At 38.3% G+C, this 27,260-nt stretch overlaps 1 protein-coding gene across 20 annotated transcripts in view; it reads right to left on the reverse strand.

Annotated features, from left to right (window-relative positions):
- Nucleotides 1-27,260, reverse strand: part of CCDC30 (coiled-coil domain containing 30) — a 135,402-nt gene that overhangs the window by 64,788 nt on the left and 43,354 nt on the right. Inside the window, exons 1-3 of one of the 20 annotated variants that reach the window (XM_044770532.2) lie at nucleotides 8,264-8,389; nucleotides 6,800-6,937; nucleotides 3,929-4,098 (exon numbers count right to left, since the gene is read on the reverse strand). The exons of 17 other annotated variants lie outside the window; for them this stretch is intronic. In XM_044770532.2, the coding sequence (XP_044626467.2) occupies nucleotides 3,929-4,098; nucleotides 6,800-6,937; nucleotides 8,264-8,380 (425 nt within the window). In that variant the 5' untranslated portion in view covers nucleotides 8,381-8,389. Of the gene's footprint in view, nucleotides 1-3,928; nucleotides 4,099-6,799; nucleotides 6,938-8,263; nucleotides 8,390-12,473; nucleotides 12,573-27,260 lie in introns of those variants that run through there. 2 more of the 20 variants (XM_070510147.1, XM_014867306.3) reach the window with 2 other exon arrangements.

Genomic DNA, 27,260 nt, shown 5'->3' on the forward strand with positions numbered 1-27,260 from the left:
CAACTACTTGTATAACATCACTATGGGTTATATCATCAGTAACTGCTTCACTTCTGAAATACTAAAATTGGATATCCAGATTCCAGCTTTTTCTTTTTACATAATTTGTTCTCAGTGCAATCATAAGTACCTTCAATTCCTAGTCTCTTTTTCTGTCAGCTCCCTTTACTTGCTTCATTGTCCAATGTGGAGTCTAGAGTTCATTATTTTAATCACTGTCTAAATAAAATGTTCAACTCTCTTGCCCCATTGTCCTTCCACTGCACTCAGGCAGCAAAACCTCAATTCTGGATAAATCCAGCTGTCTTCTCATGCCTATACTAAATGTTGCTAAAGAATGTCACATACTCCCAAAGATAGATGCCATACAAATTCAGGGTTTCTGGCCATAACTGGGCCTCAACACTACCTGCTCTGCGCAGTCAGCTTTCTTTTCCATTCTGCACAGTGGTTATTTCAAACTTTTTTCACACTGTGATAAACTCTAATGGTTCTATTCCTCTCTCACTTTCCTCAGATGGCTTTGCTTCCTACTTCACAGAGGACACAGAAATACTTGAATAAGTCCTCTGAGTCCCTCTCAAGTCAAAAACTCACTTGGACCTCTGTTGATCTTCCCATTCTTCCTCCTGCTACGATGGACAAGGCGGCCTACCTCCTGACCAAGGCTAGTCCATCTCCTGGTGTTCTGAATCCTAACCGGTCCATCTGGGGACTCTTTCCCACCAACATTTAAGCGTACACAAATTTCCCCTTACCTCAGCTCTGTATTCTCTTCTCCCCTTCACAACCAAAACTTTTGGAAAGCATTATCTATACTCTGCATTTTCACTTCCTCATCCCCTATGCCCTCCTTAGTTCACTCCCATTCACCATCCCAGGAGATGGGATCTGGAAAGCAATGTTTTCTGCCCTTCATTGGAAGTACTCTTATTAAAGTCCTCAATCACCTTCTTATTGTTAAATGTAGTAGTCACTTTTTTCCCCTTATTTTATTTGAATGCTTGACAGTATATGACACTATCGACTATTCCTTCCTTCTTGAAATACTCTCTAATCTGGCTTCTGTGACACACACTTTCCTGACTTTATTTCTCTGGCTCTTTTGTCTCAGTCACCTTTGGGGGTACTCTTTTTGTCTCTTATAGAGAGGTTTTCCTTAGGTTTCTGCCTTCAGGTGCTTTTATTAAGCAACATACGGGACCATTTCAACTATCACATGACTTTTGCGACCATTTACTTATTGATGATTCTCAAATTTCTCTCCAGCCCAGGACTCTCTCCTGAGCTCCAAACCCATAAATCTACTTGTTTGTTGAACATCCCCACATGACTGTTCCAAAGACATGTCAATATGTTCTCTCCTCCCTCAAAACTATGTTCCTTAACTCAGTGAATGACACCATCAAATCAGAAACTTAGAAGTCTTCCTTAGCTTGTTCCTATACTCAAGCCTCTACCTACCTTACCTTCTTCCTTGCTTCCTATATTCATCAATCCCTAAGTCCTGTTCATCCTACCTCCTCTCAATTCCATTCCCTTTTCTCCATCCCCACAAACACCATCATCTCTCACCTAGATTACAATAACAGCCTCCTAACTGGTCTTGCTATCCTAGTTCTTGTATCCACAATCAATTTCACACACAGCAAGCAGAGTGATTTTTCTAAAGCACAAATCTGTTTTTGTCTCTCCTATGTTACTAAACCCTGCAGTAGTTTCCTACTGTCAAACTCCCTAATGGAGGCATTCGTGTTCCTTCATGATGGACTCCCTGACTACCTCTTCATTCTCATCATCTCCGTCCCCATTTCCTCTCTTCACATTCTATGCTATATAGCAGCACTGAGGTCACTTTTAGGTCCTCAAACAAATCATGCTTTCCCTTGCACATGTCATATCCCCCTGAATATTACTCTCCCATCTCTTTGCTTGGTTCTTGATTACCCATACTTTAGGGCTCAGTTTGCCATTTCCTTTAAGAATATTTTCTGGTTTATAGCCTGAGCTGGGGCCCCTCCTTTGTTCTCCTCTAGTATCCAATATTCCCTTGTTTAACTGTCTGACTTCCCCCATCAGGCTTTATGTACCATAAGGGTAGGAACTGCGTCTTATTTTGTATTCTCAGTATCTACCTACAGTACCTGGCACACGGTAGATACTCAATTTATTATTGAATGTGATTGTGTGATGGCTCTGAGATAAGTGGAGTCTGTGAAGTGGGGCACAGGAGAAAAGCAAGCAGGGGAACATTACGAGAAGAGGAGAAAGGGAAGCATAGGAAGATATATAGACTTCTCACAGTCCCAGGGATGGGAAGCAGTTTGGACCAAGTTGTGGAAACGGGTGACAGCAAGAAGCTCTTTATAGAGAAGCCCAGTATCTTTTTCATGGCAACGTCCCCCACCTCCAAATGAATTAAGGCCACAGCCTTGCTCCCTGTGGCAAGTATTCCTGCCAGTTATCCCAAATCAACTGGGTGGATTTTTGTCAGCTTTGATCGTTAATGTCAACTCCTTCTCTGAAAAGCATTCAGATTGGCCATTTCCTCTCCATTGCCTCTTAGTCAATCTAGGCCCCTATCTCTTCATCAGTGGCTTATATCTGGATTACTTGGTCTGTCTTTCCTCTCCAATTCATCTAATATAGAGATACTAGAACAATCTCCCTCAGAAATCCTGTAATACACTGTTCCAGTGCTCAAGAACCAGACTTTCTTCTTTCCCTACAGCAAACCTAGATGCTGTGACCCAGCTTCTCGGCTGTTTGGTCTTCCGACCACTATCACACCTGCTCCCCACAGTCTCTCCAATATGCTCTTCCCACTTCTGCAACGGGGTTTCACGACTGTGAATCTTGGACTCAGAGCCCACTCTAAAGGTAAAAGCAATTTTTTAGTAGGCATAAAATTCAGGGGCCCCAAAGCGGAAAAACAATCTCCTTCTATTGTAGAAGATTTGCAAAGACATAAATATGACTACACCAAGACCATATTTTCCCAGTTCATTAATGATTATCCTTTAGTAAGGTAGATAAGTCAAAATTGATATCTATTGTTTCCTTTCGATGGTCTAGTTCTGGGCTTTTGCCCAGACAAAATTTTATTGCATTTGTTTTTGTGCCAAAACAGAGTAATGCATTTGCCCAAGCCTCAAAAGTTTCTGTGAAAGATACTTTTGGTGAAAAAAAGTAGAAATACAAGAGTTAGAGGGCAAGATTAAGAAACAAGGAAGAAAGAAAAACGTCCTCAAAACAATTATAAGATACAATGTTAAATAAAAACAGCAAAAAACACAACTCTCTGAAGAGTATAGTCTTAATTATGTAAAAAAAAAAACAAACCATATATATGTATGTGTACAGATAAAAAACAAAAAAGAAAAATTAGGATGTTAACATCTCTTCCTGGTAGAAATTATGGGTTACCATAATCTCCTTATACTTTTCCCTGCTTTCCAAATTTTCTATAAAAAGCATGTATTTATTGGGGCTGGCCTGGTGGTGCAGTGGTTAAGTTCACACGTTTCGCTTTGGTGGCCTGGGGTTTGCTGGTTCAGATCCCAGGCATGGACCTATGCATCACTTGTCAAGCCATGCTCTGGCAGGTGTCCCACATATACGGTAGAGGAAGATGGGCACGGATGTTAGCTCAGGGCCAGTCTTCCTCAGCAAAAGAGGAAGATTGGTGGCAGATGTTAGCTCAGGGCTAATCTTCCTCAACAAAAAGAAAAGGTGCATATATTTATCTTCAAAAGCAAGAAAAACAGTTAAAAAATATAACATATCAAAAGACAAACTCTTTGGGGAATGCTTATAACTAATTTTTCCACGCACATCATTTGGAAATGAATGTCAAATACTTATAATGATCAAGCCAATAAAATGTACCCCCCAAATAATTAATGTGACATGAATTTTCTCAATTTACCAGAGTTCCACTTTCTCTTCCTTTGTGCTTTGAATCTCTACTTCCAAAATTGGTATGTGAGACACAAGATCTTTACAGATATTTTCACTTGTAATTAAATTATCAGCTGGAGTCTTTCTCCCTACAGTAAAATGACTTAATTGTTCGAACTCTTGTGACAGCCTCAAGACCTGTAAAGTTAAGTGAAAAGACAAATATTCCATTTTGCATACTCTTATGAATGATGTGACAAAAGTGTATTGATTCTATTAAATGCTTCAATCATGATTGGCTTAAATAATATAAATTGACATCCAAATTGAAGTCTTTTTCTAATTTAATACTTTGCAGTTATTACATAATTTAATCCATTTTTACCATAGGCATAAGGGTGTGTAAGTTCTTGGTTTTAAAAAAGAGTATTTTTTGGCCTCTGGGCTTGTGTTCTAAAAGTGCCATTTAGGGTTTTGTTCTACCTTTTAACAAGCCGAAGATGAGGTCTATAGAGTTTCACATTATGATCACACATTTTCGTATTCAAATTTCCAGTGTACTTTATTGGTTCATAAAAGCTACACATTGCTCATGAAAACATTAAACAGAATATTAGATATACGTTACAGAGAACAAATATCTTCCAGTCTGATTCTACTTGTTTGGAGACACCTGAACCAGACTATCACTGTGATTCTCAAACTTTAGTGTAAAATGGCATCAACTGAGGAGTTCAAAAATGCAGTCTCACATCCCCTCCCGACCCCTGAGATTCAGAGCCAGGGGTCTGGGCTGGGAATTGGAGCTTCTCGCTTTAAACAAGTCTCCCAGGTAATTCTGATGCAAGTGGACGCTTTGAGAGTTGCTGCTCTGTCGTGCGACTTAGTAAAACATTCGTTCTGGGTATTTTTTGGACCAACAGATTCCTTTCCTCAAAGTGTGCTCTTTATATCTTCACATAAAATGAAGAAACACCTCCAGAAGGCAGAAGAAAGGGTGGGTGGGGGATAGTTCTAAGAATGGAAGATGGATACCCATCAAAGTTTTGCACTAAGATAGATGACAACCTGTCTGACTCCCATTCTGAGCCTCTGAAAATGCAGTTTCTGTGGTTACTATGTTTGATTCTAACACCACAATGGATTTAACTCTAAAGATCAATTTAAGTCACTTTAAGAGATCCCTTTGTTTGGTTTCCTAGGCCTTCACAATTCTCTGAAGAGAAACTACAGGGTGTGATATGGATTATAATCTCATAAATCCATTTAATCTTTTACACACTATAACCTCTCCAGGGGAGAAGGTTAGTCTTGAACTGGGCCTTAGGGAGTGGGAAGATGTGGACAGGTGAAGAAGAGATTACAGCACATTTTAAGCCTGAGCAATATAGTCAAAGGCACTACTGTGGACCTGAGTCCAGAGTATTTGTGCAGAAGTGAGGAGGATGGTCTTTCTGGAGTAGAGGCTACAAGATGAGGAGCTGAGGAAACAAGGCAAGATTGAGGGGAGGGGTCAGATTATGAAGGGACTTGAAAGACAAGAATTTTCTCAATGAGCTTGTATTACTTTTCTAAGCAGGACAACAGATTCCAAAATGTTACTTAATTGCTGATTTTTATGGTCATTGTAAAAATTTAAACATTACAGATAATAAATGTTAGTTTCTTAAGAAGTAAAGAAAGCGAAACAGAATTTAGACTTGATGTTATAGCAAATTGAGAACCGCTGAAGGTTTCTGAAGAGGATGGTGACATGAAGACTAAGCGTCTCCTAGGTCTTCTGGCTTCTCACGTGACAAAGCTGGTGTACATCTTAAGTGGGCGGCTTTGCTCTGTGCCAGGAAGGAAGTTAAATCCACAGGACATTTACAACACAGATGTTGTGGAACAGGACCAACTCTGCTCCTCAGGCTCTTCCCTATAAAAATGTTATCGTAGTGACATAGCTCAAGCTAATAATCAGCCATGTTTAAGGACCTTAAAATATTAAAATATTAAGTTGATTGTTGCACTTTTGCTTGAGGCCCTAGCGTAGGCAGGGCAGAGCTTAGGCTGAGAATCTGGACCATTTTTAGGTGTAAGTCCAGCAGTATTCAATATATTCACATTGTTGTGAAGCATCACCATCATCCATCCCCATCACTCTTTTCATCCTGTAAAACAAACTTTCCACCTACTAAACAATAACTCCCCATTCGTTCTTCCCTCTCCCTGGCAACCACCATTATATTTTCCGTCTTTATGATTTCGACTACTCTAAGTACCTCAAATAAGTGGAATCATATAGTATTTGTCTTTTTGTGATTGGCTTATTTCACTTAGGATAATGTCCTTAAGGTTCACATATGTTCATCCATCCATCAATATGCTGAATCATCCATTTAGCAAATTGCAGCATTTCCTTCCTTTTTAAGGTTGAATAATACTCCATTCTATGTATACATCATGATTTGCTCATCCATTCATCCATCGATGGACATTTGAGTTGTTCCACATTTTAGCTATTGTGGATAATGCTGCTATGAACATGGGTGTAAAAATCTCTCTTCAAGACCCTGCTTTCAATTCTTCTGGATAGATACCCAGAAGTAGAATTGCTGGACCATACGTAATTTTAAGTAAACCTTTTACATTATAATATCTGCTTCAAAAACTAAGGTGTTGGGAAGTTGATTTAAGATAAAAAATGCATAGATTAATCCTAAAAGTCTGAAGTCTGAATATGTATCCTGAAATATAGCTTGACTTATAACCCACACTATATGGCAATTTATTCTATAACAGTAAAAGAAACTTCAATTTCCAAGTCATCTCTTACTGAAAATTAATTTCCTTTTATCTTGTCTTCATAAAAGGTATTCATACCTTGAACATTTAATACTTAATAATTCAGCCTCACCTTCGTTTTTAATTCAGAATTCTCTCTTTGTAGCAGGTCATATGCTATTAAAAAATGGTCTCTGTCTTCTGCTGCCCCTGGAAGACTTTGAATTTCATGATAAAGGCATATAAGTTCTGATTTTGATTTTTGTAATTCCTGATTAAGAAATGAAGATATTTAGTAGAATAAAATAAGACTTTCCCCATTAAAGGTATAATATTTCTAAAAAGGAATCTCTGAATGACTCTGATAATTTTTTTGTTTTGAATACTTCAACCTATCCTTCTGGCTGACAGACTCTTTTCTTAGTAGTTAAAACAAAGTTTACTCAAATCAATTAATTAAACCGAGCATTTGTAGTTTCTATTATTTACAGGTTGAAAGACTGGGTTTCTGGAGTCATTTCTACTTTACAGAAGCCTTGTAGAGAGCTAAATTCTTCAGCAACTCCCGCATTAGTTATACTACCTGTTTTAAAATGTATCTTTTTTAAAGTTACCTTTTATAGAACAATGTGATGTGGTTTACCTTTAATCTTGTGACAACCCCATGAGGTAAGTTATTGAAACTGAGTCTCAGAGAACTTAAGTGATCTGCCTAAATTCGCATAGCCAGGAAGTGGTCAAGCTGAGATTCAAACTGTCTGACTTCAAACTCTGTGTTCTTAATTACAAATTATACTGCCTAACTTAATAATGTATATTTAATTACTTAATCAACTAGGGTTTCCTCTAATCCTGATTTTCTTTCGTATCCATGAAAGGAAACACTTTAGTTAGATGTAGATTTTTATCAAATTTCTACATTGATGACATGGAATATGCAGTGTTTGACTGGTGGGTCACTGGGGCCTGAGAGTCAGTCTGTGGTGCCCTATGAAGGGAGCAGGTGATATAAAATTTACATTAGGAGAGGAGCTACTTGGTATATCCCCAAAGCCTTGAGATCAGAGAGGGAGGAGAATGTTGATGAGGAAGGCATTGGGCAAAAGGAGAGAAGGTAGGGAGTGGCCACCCAGAGCCACAGGAAGAGGCCAGGTGGTATCAATTTCCTACCTCATTTCATGGAAAATCCCTGTAGGTCATCAGGATGGGATTTGGGGCATTGCACTGGCTTTCACCCACCCTGCAAACTGATTAAGTCCTCTAAATTGGTGATCTAGACTTCCATGAACTCACTTCCAGGTCTCTCTTCCAGATGTAGGCTGGTTATGTCTCCTGACACACCTTTGCAAGATGGTAGCACAAGTGGTGAAAACGACAGGCAAGTCTATGACTCCATGACCACCATCACAATCAAAAACCTGCCACTTCAAGGACTCTTTTTGGCTAATGCTGGAACTCAGTGTGGGGAGACAATAGTCACCCCATCATTACTAATTCTATAGCTACAATTTACGTTAAAATAAAAATAAACGATAACACGGAATCCCTAAATTGGGAATGCAAAAAGAGGAAAATAATACCCTGAATGGCAAAATACCTCACTGTCAACTTTCAAAGCCTTCTGTACAGTATTAAGATCAGATGTCAATTGCTTTCTCCTTTCTCCTTCTTCTGACAACTCACTTTCAAATATTTCAATATTTTCTTGGCTCATTTTCAATATCTGCAAAAAGTATTTTACACAATTAATTCTATATACAATAATAACGTTTCCTACAAATTCTGATAATAAACATTCTCTGCCTAATACAGTTATAAAGTCATCTAGGGGAGACACGAAGCTGGGAAAACTAGTTTACGGTACCATAGCTCACAAGATGCAGTTTTTTTCCTCTCTAAGCCTGTTTTCTCAACTGTGAAATGGAGCTAATACTTGTCCTACATACATTATAGTCATTACAGCAGGATTAAAATCTAATTTTGAAAGTATTTTGTAAATTTTAAGCACCTACTAAATATAAGGTATTGTTGAAATCTTACCAAATCAATTGATAATAATAATAACTGAAAAAATAATAATAGCAAGCTACTATTTATTTAGTGCTTACCATATGTTAGACAGCATGGTAAATGCTTTACACGTATTATCTCATGTTGTTTTCTCAGAACCCCTATGAGATTGGAACTATTATTACCTTCTTTCTACAGAGATGAGGGTGAGGCTCGGATATATTAGGTAATGTGCCCAAGGTCACACAGTCAGCACTGGGATTCAAACCAACTCTACTGCAGGCCCTTACTTTTGAGGCATAATTGACACGTAACATTATGTTATTTTCAGGTGTACAACATAATGACTTGCTATTTGTATATTTTGCAAAATGGTCACCACAATAGTACAGTTAACATCTGTACTATACATAGTTACAATTTTTTTCCTTGTGGTAAGAACTTTCAAGCTCCTCTCTCCTAGCTACTTTCAAATATAGAAATACAGTATTATTAACTGTGCCATACACTACATCCCCATGACTTATTCATTTTATAACTGGAAATTTGTGCCTTTTGACCCCCTTTACCCATTTTTCCCAACCCCGACTCTGCTTCAGACAACCACTAATCTGTTCTCTACCTCCATAAGCTCATTTTTTTGTTGTTATTTTTTAAAATAGATGCCACATATAAGTGAGATCATATGGTATTTATCAATTTCTGTCTGACTTATTTCACTTAGCATAATGCCCTCAAGGTCCATCCATGGTGTCACAAATGGCAAGTTTTCATTCTTTTTTATAGCAGTATAATATTCCATTGTGTATGTATACCACTTTTTCTTTATCCATTCATCCATCAATGGACATTTAGGTTGTTTCCACATTTTGGCTATTGTAAATAATGCTGCAATGAACATAGCGGTGCATGTATCTTTTAGAATTAGTGTTTTCATTTCCTTTGGATAAATACCCAAAAGTAGAATTGCTGGATCACATGGTAGTTCTATTTTTAATTTTTTGAGGAACCTCCATACTGTTTTCCATAGTGGCTGCACCAATTTACATTTCCACCAACAGTTCATAAGGGTTCCCCTTTCTCCACATCCTCGCCAACAGTTGTTATTTCTTGTCTTTTTGATAACAGACATTATAACAGGTGTGAGGTGATATCTCATTGTGGTTTATGTTTGCATTTCTCTGAAGGTTAGAGACGTTGAGCACCTTTTCATGTACCTGTTGGCCATCTGTATATTTTCTTGGGAAAAATGTCTACTCAGATCCTCTGCCCATTTTCTAATCAGATTGTTTTTTTGCTATTGAGTTGTATGAATTCTTTATATATTTTGGATATTAACCCCTTATCAGATATATGAGTTGCAAATATTTTCTCACATCCAGTAGGTTGCCTTTTCATTTTATTGATGGTTTTCTTTGCTGTGCAGAAGCTTTTTGGTTTGATGTAGTCCCACTTGTTTATTTTTGATGTCAGATCAAAAAAGTCAACACCAAGATAGACGTTAAGGAGTATACTGCTCATGTTTTCTTCTAGAGGTTTTACAGTTTTAGGTCTTACATTCAAGTCTTTAAACAATTTTCAGTTGATTTTTTTGTGTGTGTTGTAAGATAGTGTGTTGTAAGATAGTGGTTGACTATCATTCTTTTGCATGCAGCTGTCCAGTTGTCCCAACATCATTTACTGAAGAGACTGTCCATTCCCCATTGTGTATTCTTGGTTCCTTTGCTATAAATTAATTAACCATATATGTGTGGGTTTATTTCTGGGCTCTCTATGCTATTCCATTGATGTCTGTTTTTATGCCAATATCATACTATTTTGATTACTATAGTTTTGTAATATAGTTTGGAATCAGGAAGTATGATGCCTCCAGCTTTGTTCTTCTTTCTCAAGATTGCTTTGGCTATTCGGGTCTTTTGTGGTCCCATACACACTTTAGGATGGTTCTATTTCTGTGAAAAATGCCATTGGAATTTTGATAGGGATTGCATTGAATCTGTAGATTGCTTTGTGTAGTATGAACATTTTAGCAGTATTAATTCTTCCAATTCATGAGCATGGAATATCTTTCCATTTATTTGTGTCTTCTTCAATTTCTATCATTAATGTCATAGTTTTCAGTGTACAGGTCTTTCATCTCCTTGGTTAAATTTATTCCTAGGATTTTATTCTTTTTGATTCAATTGTAAATGAGATTGTTTTCTTAATTTCTCTTTTTGATAGTTCATGTTAGTATATAGAAATGCAACAGATTTTTGTATATTGATTTTGTATCCTGCAACTTTACTGAATTTGTTTACCGAATTTGTACAATTTTTTGCTGGAGTCTTTAGCGTTTTCTATATACAATATTGTGTCATCTGCAAATAGTGACAGTCTTACTTCTCCCTTTCCAATTTGGATGTCTTTTATTTATTTATTTTTTTCTTGCCTAATTGCTCAGCTAGGACTCCCAATACCATGTTGAATCAGAGTGGCAAGAGTGGGCATCCTTGTCTTGTTCCTGATCTTAGAGGAAAAGATTTCAGCTTTTCACCATTGAGTATGATGTTAACTGTGGGCTTGTATATATGGCTTTTATGGTTGAGAGTTTTATCATAAATGGATGTTGAATTTTGTCAAATGCTTTTTCTGCATCTATTGAGATGATCATATGATTTTTATCCTTCATTTTGTTAATGTGGTGTATCACATTGATTGATTTGAGGATGTTGAACCATTCCGGCATCTCTGGAATAAATTCACTTGATTATGGTGTATGATCCTTTTTAATGTACTGTTGAATTTGGTTTGCAATATTTTGTTGAGGATTTTTGCATCTATGTTTATTACGGAAATTGGCCTGTAATTTTCTTCTGATGTATTGCCTGGTTTTGGCATCAGGGTAATGCTGGCTCTGTAGAATGAGTTTGGAAGTGTTCCCTCCTCTTCTATTTTTGGAAGAGTTTGAGAAGGACTGGTATTAATTCTTCTTTGAATGTTTGATAGAATTCACCAGCGAAGCCATCTAGCGCTTAGTTTAATAAACTCTCCAGAGGAGTCGTCTAACACTTATTTTAATATCTACTCTATTCAGACTTGCCAAAGTGTGTTTGGTCTTGTGTACAAAAACCTATTAGGAAATTAAACTGAGGTCAAAGTGTAGTTTAGTGACTACAGAGTGAGAATTGAGTCAATTTCCTTAATACTGCCATCAAGCTCAGACCCTTCTCCATTGGCAGAGCAAACCTGCCTAGTGAACTAACTGCATATGCAGATCAGCCATTCAGGGAGGAGCACAAGAGTGACACGTCTATACTCTCAAATCTGGGAACCATAGAATGATATGTCAGAAACAAGTCCTACCAGTCCTGTCCTACTAATTCACCAACAGTGGGACCCTGAGCCAGTTATGTAACTTTTATCGGCCTCAGTTTCCTCATCTGAAAAATAGGGATAATAATGCCTAGGTATATATGGGCACCTCGAGTATAGAAAATATCTGTAAATGGCAGTTTATATCATTGGATTGCTCTGAATGTTCACATTTATTCTTTCGTCAGACAATACCTTTAAATCACCCTTATGCTTTCAACACAGTGGTTTATCTTAAATCCATTTTTAATGGTCTCCCTGCTGACTGACTTCTCCTGGAAGGCTTTGTGTGACCGCTGATCACAATCACAGGATGTAGATTTAACCTTCCTGGGAGTGTATTTTTTTCCTTTTGCCTATTTTTAGTAATTCTTAAACATCCTTATGGCCTTTGCTTCACCTGTATTGGAAAACATAACTGAAAATATCTTTTTATTTCTTACCTCATTCAAATCTTGCACTTTCACTGTCTCTTGACCTTTCATACTGGTTTCTCTTCTGTCTTCCTATATTACTGATAATTCAGACTCTAAAATGGAAATCTTAATCCAAATAAATCACCAGTTAAAATACATACATACATGTGTTATTTTTAAAAAACACTGAGGGGCCGGCCTGGTGGTGTAGTGGCTAAGTTCACATGTTCCACTTCGGTGGCCCAATTTGCTGATTTGGATCCTGGGTGCGGACCTACACACTGTTTACCAAGCCATGCTGTGGCAGGTTTCTCACATATAAAGTGGAGGAAGATGGGCACAGATGTTAGGTCAGGGCCAATGTTCCTCAGCAAAAAGAGGAGGATTGGTGGTAGATGTTAGCTCAGGGCTAATCTTCCTCAAAAAAAAAAAAAAAAGAACAAGAAAAACCAGCCTTAAAAAACACTGAAGGAGTGATGTCAGCAACATGGTGGAGTGAGCAATTCCCTTTGTCTCTCCTCCTTTGAACTACAACTAAATGGACATTCATTAATCAAGGGAGGATAATCACACAGCACTTCAGGATGCCCGAGAGACCTGCGCTGCTATACATTGGAAGGTTGATGGACTACCCCCAGGAAGGAGGTGGGCATAGGTGAGAACTCTTTAGCCCCCAGACAGCTCACTACTCACGAGTGATTGCTTTCCTGGCTAAAGCACTCATAGCACTGCAGTGGCCCTGAGGGTGGGTATGTGCCTTGGTACAACTGTGGAATCAGGTGACTGCAGCCCTGAGCACCCCATGATTGCTCCTTGGTCCAGTGGGAAAATCCACGGCCCCACCATGGCCCCAGGGAGTGACCTGGCTCTGCCCAATTGGAGAGGCCCTGCCCACCAAGCACAAGGGCTGGTGCGACGTAGGAACAGATGCAGCACAGCTGCGAGTCTGGGTGAACAAACCGCTGGCTGCCTTAAACACCCATAGCTCTGCTGCGGCCCTGAAGGGTCAAGTGAGATCCACCGGCACTGCAGGAGTGGGTGAGACAACACTCAGTCCCAGCACGATTGCTCCCAGGTCCAGTGGGAAAGTCCACAGTCCCACCACAGCCCCAGGGAGTGACTCAGGCTCCATCCCAGAGGGGAGGCCCTGCCCACCAACCTCAAAGGCTGGTGCGACCTAGGAAGAGATGGTGGCATATCTGCAGCCTGGAAAAGAGTGCCCTCAGCTACCACAAACGTCCACAGTATCATAGCAGCTGTGAAGGGGCAGTACAACTGGAGGGACTGTGGAGAAGGTGACAGAGCCCTGAGCCCCTGTGTGATCACTCTCTCAACTAGTGGGAGAGTCCACAATCCCACTACAGTTGCAGCAAGTGGCACAGGCTCAGACCCAGTGGGGAGGCCCCACCCACCAAGCACAACAGCTGGTACAACCTAGGACCAGACGGTGGCAGACCTGTGAGTCTGGGTGAATAAGCTCCTGGTTGCCTTGAAAGCCCGTAACACTGCTGCAGTCCCTAAGGGGGGGTTGAGTCTAGGTGAGTCTGTGGGAGCGGGCGGCAGCAATCCGGAGCCCCCATGTGATTGTTCCCACACTCGGTGGGAGACCCCACAGGGCCACTGCAATCCCAAAGAGTGGCCCAGGCTCGGCCAGGAACAGCTGACAGGGATCCTTGCGGGTGCAGATTACACAGGTCCTGCCCGCTCCCCTCAGTGGCAGCGAGTGGAAGCTGTAACCAAATTCTATCTCTATGTGGAGGCACAAATATATGCCATCAAGCAGTATGAAAAAATATATTAAATCTCCAGAACAGAAGGAAAATACCAAGTACCCAGAAATCAATCCTGAAGACACATAAATCTATAACCTAAATGACAAAGAATTCAAAATAGCTATCATTAAAAAACTCAACGAGTTAAAAAAGAATACTGATAGACAACTCAACGAGTTCAGGAGCTACATCACAAAAGAGCTTGAAACTATGAAAAAGAACTAATAGAAATGTTGGAGATGAAAAACACAATGGATGAGATAAACAAAAATCTGGACTCCCTGAACAGTAGGGCTGATATTATGGAGGACAGAATTAGCAGTCTGGAGGGTGGGAATATAGAAATGCTTAGGATACAGGAGGAGAGAGAACTAAGACTAAAAAGAAATAAAGAAACTCTCCCAGAAATATCTGACTCAATTAGGAAATACAACATAAGGATTATAGGTATTTCAGAGGGAGAAGAGAAGGAGAATGGAGCAGAAAGCTTGTTCAAAGAAATAACAGCTGAGAACTTCCCAAATCTGGGCAGAGAGCTGGAAATCTATGTGACAGAAGCCAATAGATCTCCAAACTTTATCAGTGCAAAAAGACCAACTCCAAGGCATAAAGTAGTAAAGCTGGCAAAAGTCAATGACAAAGAAAAAATATTAAGGGCAGCAAGGCAGAAAAAAATAACTTACAAAGGGACCCCTATCAGGCTGTCAGCAGATTTCTCAGCAGAAACCTTACAGGCTAGGAGAGAGTGGAATGATATATTCAAAATTCTGAAAGACAAAACTTCCAGCGAAGAATACTCTATCCAGTGAAAATATCCCTAAAATATGATGGAGAAATAAAAACTTTCCCAGATAAACAAAAGTTAAGACAGCTCATCACCACAAGACGTCTGAATAGACTGAATAGGTAAAGAGATTGAAAGAGTAATCAAAAACCTCCCCCAAAAGAAAAGCCAAGGATGAGATGGCTTCTCTGGAGAATTCCACCAAACATTCAAAGATGATTTAATACCTATCCTTCTCAAACTATTCCAGAAAATTGAGGAAGATGGAACACTTCATGACACATTCTACGAGGCCAACATCACCCTGATACCAAAGCCAGACAAGGACAACACAAAGAAGGAAAATTATAGGCCAATATCACTGATGAACATAGAGATGCAAAAATCCTCAACAAAATATTGGTGAACAAAATACAGCAAAACATTAAAAAGATCATACACCATGATCAAGTGGGATGAACCATCACAGGGATGGTTCAACATCCACAAGTCAATCAATGTGATACACCACATTAAGAAAATGAAGAACAAAAACCACATGGTCATCTCAATAGACACAGAGAAAGCATTTGACAAGATCCAACATCAATTCATGATTAAAATGCTCAATAAAATGGGTATAGCAGGAAAGTACCTCAACATAATAAAGGCCATATATGACAAACCCACAGCCAACATCATACTCAATGAGGATAAACTGAAAGCCATCCCTCTGAAATCATGAACAAGACAAGGGTGCCCACTCTCACCACTCTTATTCCACATAGTACTAGAAGTTTTGGCTAGAGCAATTAGGCAAGAAAAATAAATAAAAGGAATCCAAATAGGGAGTGAAGAAGTGAAACTCTTGTTCTTTGCAGACGACATGATTTTATATATAGAAAACCCTTAAAAATCCATCGGAAAGCTACTAGAAATAATCAACAATTACAGCAAAGTTTCAGGGTACAAAATCAACTTATATAAATCAGTTGCATTTCTACACTCTAATAACAAACTAACAGAAAGAGAACTCAAGGACACAATCCCATTCACACTTGCAACAAAAAGAATAAAATATCTTGGAATAAATTTAACCGAGGAAGTGAAAGATCCATACAATGAAAACTATAAGACTTTTCTGAAAGAAATTGATGACATAAAGAAATGGAAAGACATTCCATGCACATGGATTGGAAGAATAAACATAATTAAAATGTCCGCACTGCCTAAAGCAATCTACAGATTCAATGCAATCCCAATCAGAAGCCCAATGACATTTTTCACAAAAATAGAACAAAGAATCCTAAAATTCATATGGGGCAACCAAAGACCCCAAATTGCTAAAGCAATCCTGAGCAAAAAGAACAAAGCTGGAGGCATCACAATCTCTGACTTCAAAATATACTACAAAGCTATAGTAATCAAAACAGCATGGTACTAGTGAAAAAAAAAACAGGCACATAGATCAATGGAACAGAATTGAAAGCCCAGAAATAAAACCACACATCTCCGGATAGCTAATCTTTGACAAAGGGGCTGAGAACATACAATGGAGAAAGGAAAATCTCTCCAATAAATGGTGTTGGGAACACTGGATAGCCACATGTAAAAGAATGAAAGTAGACCATTCTCTTAGACCATTCAGAAAAATAAACTCAAGATGGATCAAAGACTTGAAGGTAAGACCTGAAACCATAAAACTTCTAGAAGAAAATATAGGCAGTACACTCTTTGATATCTGTCTTAAAAGGATCTTTTCAGATATCGTGTCTTCTCGGACAAGGGAAACAAAAGAAAAAATAAACAAGTGGGACTTCATCAGGCTAAAGAGCTTCTACAAGGCAAGGGAAACCAGGATTGAAATGAAAAGACAACCCACCAACTGGGAAAAAATATTTGCAAATCGTATATCTGACAAAGGGTTAATCTCCATAATATTTAAAGAACTCGCACAACTCAACAGCAAAAAAATCAAACAACCTGATCAAAAAATGGGCAGAGGATATGAACAGACATTTTCTCCAAAGATATACAGATGGCCAATAGGCACATGAAAAGATGCTCAACATCACTGATCATCACGGAAATGCAAATCAAAAAGTATGCTAAGATACCACCTTACACCTGTTAGAATGGCTATAATCACCAAGACGAAAAACAACAAAGGTTGCAGAGGTTGTGGAGAAAAAGGAACCCTCATACACTGCTGGTGGGAATGCAAACTGGTTCAGCCACTATGGAAAACAGTATGGAGGTTTCTCAAAAGACTAAAAACAGAAATACCATGTGATCCAACCATCTCACTACTTGGTAGCTATCTAAAGAACTTGAAATCAGCAATTCAAAGAGGCTATGCACCCCTGTGTTCATTGTAGCATTATTCACAATAGCCAAGACATGGAAGCAACTTAAGTGCCCATCGACTGATGACTGGATAAAGAAGATATGGTATATATATATATAATGGAATACTACTCAGCCATAAAAAAGACAAAATTGTCACATTTGCAACAACATGGATGGACCTTAAGGGTATTATGTTAAGTGAAATAAGCCAGATGGAGAAAGACAAATACTGTATGATTTCACTCATAAGTGCAAGATAAGCAAACACATGGGCAAAGAGAACTATTTAGTGGTTACCAGGGGAAAGGGGGGTGGGGGGTGCACACAAAAGGTGAAGTGGTGCACCTATAAGATAACTGACAGATAATAACGGACAACTGAAATTTGACAATTTTGTAAACTATCGTAACCTCAATAAAAAAAAAAGATAAAAAACAGTGAAAAGATAAGCTATATTTCTTAAGTGTCTTTCCCAGAGGCTTTACCCCAGAAATCTCGCCTACTAACAAGTTTCACCTCTTATCTGGTCTTGGATTCTTCGGAGAGTTGCTTTATTATGTATTTGAGCCCTTGCTGCAGTTTGGCAGCTGAACCAATGAGAACAAGAACAAGTATTAGAAAAACAAACTAGAGAATCCTGATTGTTCTGAATTAATCAAGCTGATAATTTACCTTTTTTTTTAACTTTCCAAATTAACTTTTTATTGTTGATTGGCCCAGTAACAAAGCTATATGTAAAGGAAGTTTATGAGTATTTACATGTAATTTGGAAACAGAAGACACCAACAGTGATATCACTTTTATTCAGAATTAGGTTTCAACAGAAACTTCAATTAAGTTTTTAGTTTAATTCAGAGATAAAAATAATCATTTACTTAGACTGAAGAAAGGAAAGGTTAATTCATCAAAGAGTTTTGTCTAATTAAATTTGGGGGAAGGTATTTTGGAGCTTTGCTTGCATTTCTAGATTCAGAACTTACTGCCAGATGTGTATTAACTTTCAGATTAAAAAAAATTAATTTGCTTAGTAAAAGTTGATTATCAATAATTTACCTTTCTCATGTTTAATATTAATAAAACAGGAATAGCAATTGCAAACTGATGAATTGGAAAGAATGGGGGATGCTACTAGAAAAATGAATGCTAAAACCCAAGTGTAACTTTTAAAAATCCTCCTGTGCAGTGGTATAGACAAAAGACCGAGTTAAGAATGGTGTTGACTTCTTAGCAGTTGTGTACAAGGATATAGGGAAGGATATATTTTTTCCCCAGAGCAGCTTCTCCCTCTTCATCAGCCAGCGTCTGCACTGGTAAACATTTTTGCACATCCACGCATGACATGCTGCTGCATTCAGCACTCAAGGCAAGAGCATCCTTAGCCCCACCCTTACACCACCTGAGATGCCTCAGTACCAAGCACAGGAAACATTTCAACTCTTAAAAATGAACTCCCCTCATTTGCTTCGTGTTTTCTCAGTGTGAGAATGTCATGTATTTTAATGCTACAACTTTTAAAAGATAGCTTTTCAGAAGCACAGATATTTGAAATTTACCATAAGTTGTGCCATACCAAATATAGTTATGCATTTAGGCAGTTTATGTACTTCATGAGACTGGTGACCAAAATTTAAAGCAGAAAAACACAAGAAAGGGGCAGCAAATAACGAGAGAAATGAGCAATGGGATATGGAGACCTCTGGGTAGCTGAAGGGAGCCTACCTCATGTGTCAGCCAGCAGTAAACAAAGAGGACCTACGGACTTGTCAGGGAATCGCCTCACCGGCACAAGGTAGCTGCCAACGACTCTGGAGAACGGTGTAACAGCTCAGAATTTTCCACTTTCAATGTTCTACCATCTGAAAGGTGGGGATCACCTAATGCTCTGAACAAAACTGAACCTCCCAGGCACAGTATGACAGTTTTTACCACCACCCTCTCTATGTGCTTGCATTGCGCTGTGCTCTCTCACAGGCACAGTCTAATGAGATGGCAAAAGCAGGCACTGAAGAAAATGATACTGCCTGGTATCACCTCCAGGTAGAGATGGTTTACATGTTCAGTGCTGGGCATGTGATATCCCCCATGGGTTGTAATAAACCCCCTATACAAATCCCCTTATAATCCTCACAAGAGTCGGTCTTGTGCAGAAAATGAGCTCTAGGGCAGACAAACCTGGATCAACTCCTGGCTCTCCCTCTTACTTTGGTCAAATTCCTTTAGGTTCTCTCAAATATGAAATGGTAATAGTCCTACTTACCTTGGGGAGGGCTGGAAAAGGGATTACACGCGAGTATGTTTGTAAAGTGCCTAGAACAAATCATGGCAGGTGACAGATGCTCAATATATCGTGGCTGTTCTCATTCCTGCCAGACACATTAGCACTTCTTCTATTTTAAGCCTTTTCTCTGAGGATACACAGACTGGCAGCACTAAGATGGTCTGTCTAGTGTAGCAATGGGTAAGGAACACAGTCACATTTGAGGAGCCTGCTTGATTTAAGGGCGTGGTTTTCTAAATTATTTGTCTTAAGTCACAGGACTCTCCCCTCCCTTTTATTTTCAAAAGAATTCTTATGAGGAAACTGTCTCCAAAGTGCCCAGAACTAGCGGCTTCTGTGGTTGCTGTGGAGGTAGGAGATCTAGAGATTTGCGTCTGCGGAACAGCAGGATCCTGAGACAGTCTGAAAATCACAGTGGCAAAAACGTGGGTCTTGTAGTCAGTTGAAATTTGAAATCTCGACTTCCACATTTATGAATTTGTGGTGTTGGTTTCCTAATCTGTAAAGCATGGTGAACAATACCTACCTCTTCTAATTTCCGTTAACATTTAATGAATCCGTTAAATCCCCAGCAGAGTCATTACAATATTATAGGCACTCAAATTTTAGTTTCCATCCTTTCATTTTCTTTTTGCACGAAACAGAAAACAAAGTAGTCAGAGATCAGGAAGGACTGCATGAGGCACTGGAGTGCCCATCTAAAAGTCCAAGATTCACACCAAGGAAAGCAAGTAGGAAAGGCAGTAGGGCAAGATCTGGAAACAAGCTCATAGGAAAGGGCTGTACACCTTACCTACTGATTATAGCAATCAGTTCACTTAATTCCTCTGCTGAGAATCATCCTATAGTGAATATTTAATTAATAGTTAATTTAGTGATATCACTATTGCCTGTCTGCTAAACACAAACACAATCAAGGAAACTTGAGGTGGTATTTTTCTCTGTGAAAGATCGAGAGAGAACTTTGAAGGCGAAAATCTATTTAGCTTCATCCTCTTTCCCCAGGAAATGACTTTAAAAGGTCATTTAACTATAATTAATTACTTATTCACTGAGTACCTTTTCTAGTTTTATAGACTTCTACTCGTAAACAGGTTTAAAGAGAAGAAACACTTACTTACAATGTTCCTCATTAGTCCATTCCCACTGGCTTTATGTGGGATGAAGTAAGTGAAAGGATCATTGAGAGTCAGTATAAAGCTTTATTATTTCAGAAATACACATACATTTCAAGTCTTGATGACAAGGAAAAGAAAACCAGTTTGTACCACAGCCTAGAGGATTGAGATTAGACACAGGAAAAATTTCTCATACTTAATATTAAACATTAGGGAACTGTATGATCTTCTTTTCTGAATGTCTTTTAAGATAAGACAGATGTTTATTTATCTAGAATGTCACAGACAACATCTATCTAAGAGGGAGGTAGATTAACCAGTTATTCTCCAAGGATCTTCTCTATTGTCAAGAATTCCGTGATATAGAGGGCCACAGAGTGTCATATCTCCCTTCAAGAAAGAACTTGCCACACTTCCCAGGCAGCCTCCAGTGAGTGACTGAGCAGGTGGGGATATTAGGTCCTGGACATTTCTGGCTAACGTGTAATTCCTCCACAGGTTATCATTGTGCCAAAGTGCCCTATTGGGCTGTGTGAGACTTCTCAGAGCTTCACTACAGTCTGAGACTCTTCCTATCCAATCTTCCTTCCTTTTCTCTCTTCTTTAACAGATGTCAGACCTGCATCACAATCTGAAGGCTCTGCCTGCCCATGTCTGCTCCTTCCTTTTATTCTTCTCAGGTATCACCCCCAATACTCTTTTGCAAGTCTAAGTTCGTCTTGGTGCCTGCTTCCCAGAGGAGCCTCCTTCAGGATACATGGATGATAGAACAAGGAATAGGCCACAATCATGGTCACTGTCAAAGACAAAAGAAAATGGCTATTTGATAAAGACATGAATACAAATATCCAAGAAGTTTCCAGTGATTGCAAGAAGGATGAACTCAAAGAGACCCACACTGAGACACATTATAACCAAACTATTGAAAATCAAAGGCAAGGAGATCATCTTGAATGCAGCAAGAGAGAAGTGACTCAACACATATAGGGGATCCTCAATAAGATTATCAGCAGATTTCTCATCAGAAACTTTGGAGCCTAGAAGGCAATGAACTTATATATTCAAAATGCTAAAAGACAAAAAATTGTCAACCAAGAATCCTGTATCTAGCAAAACTGTCCTTTCAAGAGTGAGGAAGAAATTAAGACATTTGTAGATAAGCAAAAGCTGAGGGAGCATGTTACCACTTGGCCTGCCCTGTGAGAAATCTTAAAGGGAGTCCTGCAGGGTGAAATGAAGAGATGCCAGACAGTAACTTAAAGCCATATGAAGAGATAAAGATCTTGTAGGTAAATACATGAGCAATTACAAAAGCCAGTATTATTGTAACAATAATTTGAAACTCCACTTTTCATTTTCTACATGATTTAAGAGACTAATACAATGTTTTAAAAAATTATTATTAGTCTAGGGGCTGGCCCGGTGGCGCAATGGTTAAGTTCGCATGTTCCGCTTCTTGGTGGTGCAGGGTTCACTGGTTCAGATCCTGGGTGTGGACATGGCACTGCTTGGCACGCCATGCTGTGGTAGGCACACCACATATTAAGTAGAGGAAGATGGGCACACATGTTAGCTCAGGGGTAGTCTTCCTCTGCAAAAAGAGGAGGACTGGCAGTAGTTAGCTCAGGGCTAATCTTCCTCAAAAAATAAGTAAATAAACAAACAAACAAACAAACAAACAAATAAATAATTATTATTAGTCTAAAAGCTAATATTATTGTAACTTTGGTTTCTAATTCCACATTTTGGTTTCTACATAATTTAAGAGACTAATGCATTTTCTTCAAAGATTGGCTCTGAGCTAACATTTATTGCCAATCTTTTTTTTTTCCTTCTTCTTCTCTCCAAAGCCTCCCAGTACATAGTTGTATATTCTAGTCGTAGGTCCCTCCAGTTCTACTATGTGGGACGCTGCCTCAGCATGGCTTGATGAGCTGTGCTAGGTCTGTGCCCAGGATCTGAACCAGTGAAACCCTGGGCCATCGAATTGGAACATACAAACTTAACCACTCAGCCACAGGGCTGGTCCCCTAATGCATTTTAAAAAGCAATTATTAGTTCATGTTTTTCAACACACAATATACAAAGATGTAATTCTGTGACATCAATAACTGAAAGGGATGGGGACAGAGCTGTAAATGAGTAGAGTTTTTGCATATTATTGGAGTTAATTTGGCATAAATTCAAATTATAGTGTTATAACTTTAGCATGTTAAATGTAATCCCTATGGTAACCACAAAGAAAATAGTTATAGAGTGTACTCAAAAGGAAATGAAAAGGGAATTCAGATGTTTACAGAAAAAATCAACTACATACAAGAAAAATGGTAATACAAGAAATGAGGGTCAAAAATCTACAAGAAACATAGGAACACATGGCAAAATGACAGAAGAACTTTAATAATTACTTTAAATGTAAAGGGATTAGCCTCTCCAATCAAAAGGCAAACACTAACAGAATGGATAAAAACAGAACGTGATCCAACTATATACTGGCTACAAGAGATTCACTTGAAAGTGAAAGGATAAAAATTTTTTTCCATGCAAATAGTAACCAAAAGAGAGCAGGAGTGGTTAAACCAATATCAGATGAAATAGGTTTAAATCAAAAAAGATTACAGGAGACAGAGGAGGACATTATATATTAATAAAAGTTTTAATACAGCAACAAGATATAATAATTATAAATATTTATATACCTAGTAACCAACAAAAATATATAAGGCAACAATTGGCAGAATTGAATTAAGAAATAGACAGTTCTATAAAAAGGGCCAAAGACATCATACCCCACTCTCAATAATGGATAAAACAACCAGATATAAAGTAAGTAAGGAAATAGAGGACTTGAACAACACAATAAACTAATAAGTTATAACAGACATATACAGGACACTCTACTCAAACGACAACAGAATAGACATTCTTCTCAAGTGCACACAGCACATTCTTTAGAATAGACCATCTCTTAAACCACAAACTAAGACTTACTAGATTTAAAAAGACAGATATCATACCAAGTATCTTCTCAGACCACAATGGGATAGAGTTAGAAATTAATAACAGAAGGAAAACTGAGAAATTCATGTTTTGTGGAAATTTCAACAACACATTCTTAAACAACCAATGGATCAAAGAAGAAATCACAAGAGAAATTAGGAAATACTTAGGGATGAATGAAACTGAAAGCACAACATACCAAGACTTATGGGATACAATGAAAGCAGTGCCAAGGAGAAAATTTATAGCTATAAATGCTTACGTTAAAGAACAAGAAATATCTCAAATCAACAACCTAACTTTACAATTTAAGAAACTAGTAAAAGAACAACAAACTAAATTCAAAGGTAATAAAAAGAAATAATAAAGGTTAGAGCAGAGATAAAATAGAGAATAGAAAAACATAGAAAATCAGTGAAACCAAAAGTTGGTTCTTTGAAAAGATCAACAAAATTGACAAAACTTTAGCTAAAATGACTAAGAAAAAAAAGAGAAGACTAAAATTACTAAAAGAAGAATTGAAAGTGGGGACATTACCACTGATTCTACAGAAATAAAAAGGATTATAAGAGAGTACTCTGAACAATTTTACACCAAAAAACCAAACAACCTAGATGAAATGGACAAATTCCTAGAAACACAAAACCAACACAGACTGGAAGACAAAGAAACAGAAGTTTTGAATATACCTATGAACCAGTAAGGAGTAATCAGTAATCAAAAATCTTCTGTACAAAGAAAAGCCGTGGACCTGATGGCTTCACTAGTGAATTCTACCAAATACTTAAAGAATAACTAACACCAATCCTTTTCAAACTTTTCCCAAAACTGGAAAGGGAAGAGACACTTCTAACTCATCCTATGCAGCCAGCAGTACCTTGATACCAAAGCCAGACAACGACACTACAGGAAAACTACAGACTAATATCCCTTATGAACAGCGATGCAAAAACCCTCGACAAAATACTAGCAAAACAAAGCCAGCACCATATTAGAAGGATTATATACCATGACCAAGTGAGATTTATTCCTGGAATGCAAAGATGGTTCAACATAAGACAATTGATCAATGTAGTACACCGCATTAACAGAATAAAAGAAAAAAACTGCACAATCACCTCAACTGATGCATAAAAAGCATTTGACAGGGGCTGGCCCCGTGGCTGAGTGGTTGAGTTCGCGCGCTCCGCCGCAGGCGGCCCAGTGTTTCGTTGGTTCGAATCCTGGGCGCGGACATGACACTGCTCATCAAACCACGCTGAGGCGGCGTCCCACATACCACAACTAGAAGGACCCACAACGAAGAATACACAACTATGTACCGGGGGGCTTTGGGGAGAAAAAGGAAAAAAATAAATTTAAAAAAAAAAAAAACAAAAAAAGCATTTGACAAAATTCAACACCCTCTCATGATTAAAAAAAACCACTCTATAAGTTAGAATTAGAAGGAAACTACCTCAACATAATAAAAGGTTTATGAAAAACTGAAACCTTTTCCTCTAAGATCAGGAGCAAAGCAAGGATGTCCTGGTACCCTACTTCTATTCAATATAGTACTAAAAGTTCTAGCCAGAGCAATTAAGCAAGGAAAAGTAAATAAAAGGCATCCAAATTGGAAGGGAGAAGTAAAACTATCTCTGTTTGTAGAAGATATGATCTTATATGTAGAAAACCTTAAGGATTCCATAAACTCTTAGAAAAGATAAATAAATTCATCCAAGTAGCAGGATACAAAGTCAACACACACAAAAATCAGTTGTACTTCAAGATACTAACAATGAACAATCTGAACAGGAAATTATAAAAATGGTTCTATTTATAGTAGCATCAAAAAGAATAAAATACTTAGGAATTAACTTAACCAAGGAGGTGAAAGACTTGTCCAATGAAAACTACAAAAAGGGGCACGCCTCGTAGCTGAGTGGTTAAAGTTCCTGTGCTCTGCTTTGGTGGCCCAGGGTTTCACCAGTTCAAATCCTGGGTGCGGATGTGACACTGCTCATCAAAACATGCTGAGGCGGCATCCCACAACTAGAAGGACCCACAACTGAAAATACACAACTATGTATCAAGGGGCTTTGGGAGAAAAAAAGGAAAAATAAAATCTTTAAAAGAAAAAACAACTACAAAACATTGCTGGAAGAAATAAGCAAATGGAAACACATCCCATGTTCATGGCTTGAAATACTTAATGTTGTTAAGATGTCAATACTACCCAAAGCGACCTATAGATTCAATGCAATCCCTATCAAAATCCCAATGACATTTTTTGCAGAAATAGAAAAACTCATCCTAAAATGCATATGGAATGCCAAATAGCCCAAACCATCTTAAAAAAGAAGAACAAAGCTGAAGGACTCCCACTCCCAGATTTTAAAACTTACTACAAAGCTACAGTAGTCAAACAAGTGTGGTACTGGCATAAAGACAGACATAGACATCGACGGAATAGAACACAGAGCCCAGGGGCTGGCCCCATGACTGAGTGGTTAAGTTCGTGCGCTCCACTTCAGTGGCCCAGGGTTTCGCCGGTTCGGATCCTGGGCGTGGATATGGCACCGCTCGTCAGGCCATGCTGAGGTGGGGTCCCATGTGCCACAAGTGGAAGGACCCACAACTAGAAATGTACAAGTGTGTACCGGGGGGCTTTGGGGAGAAAAAGGAAAATTAAAATCTAAAAAAAAACCCAAAAGAACACAGAGCCCAGAAAAAAATCTTCGCATATATGGTGAAATGATTTGACAAGTGTGTCAAGACCATTCAGTGGGAAAAGGACAGTCTTTACAACAAATGATGCTGAGATAACTGGACATCCACCCGCAAAAGAATGAAGTTGGACCCTTATCTAACAGCACATATAAAAATTAACTCAAAATGCATCAAAGGCTTAAATGTAAAACCTAAAACTATAAACTTCTAGAAACAGGAGAAAAGCTTCACAGCATTGGATTTGGCAATGATTTCTTGGATATGACATCAAAGACACAGGCAACAAAAGGAAAATGAGACAAACTGGACTTCATGAAAATTAAAAATTTTGTGCATCAAAGGATACTATCAACAGAGTGAAAGGCAACCTATGGAATGGGAAAAAATATTTGCAAGTTATATATGTGATAAGGGATTAATATAAACAGAACATATAGAGAATTCCTAAAATTCGACAACATAAAAACAAACAACCTAATTAAAAAATGAGCAAAGGACTTAAATAGGTATTTCTCCAACAAAGATATCTAAATGTCAATAAGCAGATGAAAAGATGCTCAACATCATTAATTACTACGGAAACCCAAATCAAGACCACAATGAGATACTACATCACACTCACTAGCATAGCTACCAGCAAAAAAACAGAAAAGAACAAGTGTTGCGAGGATTTCAAGAAATTGAAATACTTGTGCACTGTTGGTGGGAATGTAAAATGTTGCAGTTATTGTGGAAAATGGTATGGTGTTTTCTCAACAAAATTAAACAGAGGATTACCATATGATCCAGCAATTCCACATCTAGGAATATACCCAAAAGAAATGA

The sequence above is a fragment of the Equus asinus genome, chromosome 5, assembly GCF_041296235.1.
Source record: "Equus asinus isolate D_3611 breed Donkey chromosome 5, EquAss-T2T_v2, whole genome shotgun sequence".
NCBI classification, from domain to species: domain Eukaryota; kingdom Metazoa; phylum Chordata; class Mammalia; order Perissodactyla; family Equidae; genus Equus; species Equus asinus.